Below are 2,328 nucleotides of genomic sequence, written 5' to 3' on the forward strand. Positions count from 1 at the left end.
TTGTACATATGATCCATCAATACGTGTTAGTGAAAGTGGAAGCTACTGCACTTTGGTGAAGGTGTGATAGCCATTAGCAACATTAATGGAGCAATACAAATCTATAAATATATAGCATTGGTACAAGATATTAGTAGTCCCAACACCACTTAAAAATCACGTTTTAAAATTGGTTAGCGATATTTGATAAAAATTATATAGAAATGGATAATTTCTTTCTCACACCATTAAATAATTTCTAATAAATATATATAGGACTATGGAATGTTCTAGCTCCTTACCAGTAGTTGATCATTGATAACAACAACTCACAAATTTCAATATTTTATATATATAGCTCTACCTTCTTCATAAAAACTCAACATTAGATGAACCAAAAAAAAAATAAAAAATCCATTAACTAATTTCTAATCTTACACTAGAAAAAGTACATAATTAACAAGAGAAGAGTAGTAGTAGTAGTAGTAGTAGTACATGGTTTGGCCTACATTATCATCATAATCCGAATATATAAAAACCATATTATCTAATCAAAAATGATCAAAGAGTTAATAATAACAATTAGAAAGAGAGAGTAGTAGTAGTAGTAACTAGTAACTAGACATGATATTAAAGATCATGATCTCGTGTAAGCTTATTCAAAAGAGCAGTGATAAGAGCATCTCTCTTGTCAGCCCTAGCTTCTTCTCTAATCCTTCTCTGTTCCTCTCTCTCTCTCCATCTTCTCTCCATTAACAACCTCTCATTCTCCAAAGCCTCCATTGTTTGTCTCCACTCCAACTCCTTCAATCTCCTTTCCTCTTCTCTTGCCTCAAAAGCTTCTCTCCATTGTGTCTCCATTGCCATTTGTTGCTTCATAAAATCCTCCAATATCTCTCTCACATTATTAACAATACCACTACTACTACTACCACTACTACCAACATGATCACTAATCATAACCTTATTACTACTCTTCATCTTCTTATTATTACTCCTCAAAATTGTTCCACTACTATTATTAATGTTACCCTTTTGTTCTCCTTCTTCACTAATAACATGATCAATATTATCATGAACAATAATGTTATTGTTATTAATATCTTCTAATTCATCATCCGATGACATTATCATTACCCCTTTTTGCTTCTTCAATCCACCACCACCTCCTCCAACTGATCCTAATTCTGGCTCTGCCCACATCGATCTCATCTGTATTCGCGCCGAGAAAATCGCTTGAACTTCATTGTAAAAAGGAAATTGTTGCCTCACTACTTCAGCCTCCATAGTTTCACACCCCTATAGATTGCTTAAACAAGAAGCTAATAAAGAATATGAATTTTCAATAATAATAATAATATAAAAACATTAACAAAACCCCACCAAAAATAAAAATTGAAAAGTAGTAAAATTAATAAAGATGATCTATAATAATATATAATTACCTTGTATCTAGTGACAAGATTTTTCCACTTGCACTTGCACTGTTCAGGGCTGCGATTAAAACCCTTTTCTTTCATTCTATTTGAAATAACTTCCCAAAGGAGTTTATTTCGTTTGGTTTCCATGAAAGTTTGATCGAACTCGGCTCTGATGATTAGTAACTCCTTCGTTTCTTGTAAACTCCATTGAGGAAATCTATCTGTTACATCTAAGCTTACACTGCTATTGTTATTATTATTATTATTATTATTACTATTCTGTTGCAACTGTTGAGGAAGAAGATGATGAAACTGTTGTTGTTGTTGTTGATGATGATGGTGATGAAGATGGTGATGATGACCCTCCATAACCAAGCAACAGAAAATAATATTAAAAAGAAAATTTATAAGAAGATCTTAAACTTTGGTCTCAAGAAAAGAAAAAAGAGAAAGAAAAAAAAAAGTTAGATTTGATGAAGAAGGAAATATTTGTTATAAGGGTGTGTGAATACAAAGTGTGAATCGTCAATGAGAAAGAAAAAATAAATTAAAATTAAAATAAAAGAAAAATATTAATAAAGGAATTTTTATTTTTTTCTGTTCTTATATATATATAGGTACTGTCAACTGTCAAAGTATATATTTATTTTTTTTACATTTATTTTTATATATAGGTTCAGATTTCATCAGAGACTATTAATAAATAACCAAATCAAAATTAAAGTTTTCCTTTTAAAATAAAAAATCAATTTTTTTTTCTTTTTCTTAAAACAGCTCTTCTTCCCCTGTCTGATCTGTCTACGCGCAAACTTTCTTTTTCTCTATTTTTGTTAAAATAAAAAATAAAAAATTAAATTATTTTTTCCCATTTGTTCCCACCTTACGATTACGTATACGTGGCGTCACTCTTACGACACTGACTTATTAT

At 30.2% G+C, this 2,328-nt stretch overlaps 1 protein-coding gene across 1 annotated transcript; it reads right to left on the minus strand.

Moving 5' to 3' along the window:
* Positions 1 to 478: 478 nt before the first annotated feature.
* LOC133029291 (trihelix transcription factor GT-3b-like) lies at positions 479 to 1,969 on the minus strand. Its single transcript, XM_061101776.1, has 2 exons — positions 1,425 to 1,969; positions 479 to 1,278 (listed from the first exon to the last, which is right to left on the minus strand). Exons 1-2 carry the CDS (start codon positions 1,767 to 1,769, stop codon positions 610 to 612), a joined length of 1,014 nt encoding a protein of 337 aa, XP_060957759.1. The 5' UTR covers positions 1,770 to 1,969; the 3' UTR covers positions 479 to 609.
* Between the last annotated feature and the right edge of the window lie 359 nt (positions 1,970 to 2,328).

The sequence above is a fragment of the Cannabis sativa genome, chromosome 7 (genome assembly GCF_029168945.1).
Source record: "Cannabis sativa cultivar Pink pepper isolate KNU-18-1 chromosome 7, ASM2916894v1, whole genome shotgun sequence".
Classification (NCBI taxonomy): domain Eukaryota; kingdom Viridiplantae; phylum Streptophyta; class Magnoliopsida; order Rosales; family Cannabaceae; genus Cannabis; species Cannabis sativa.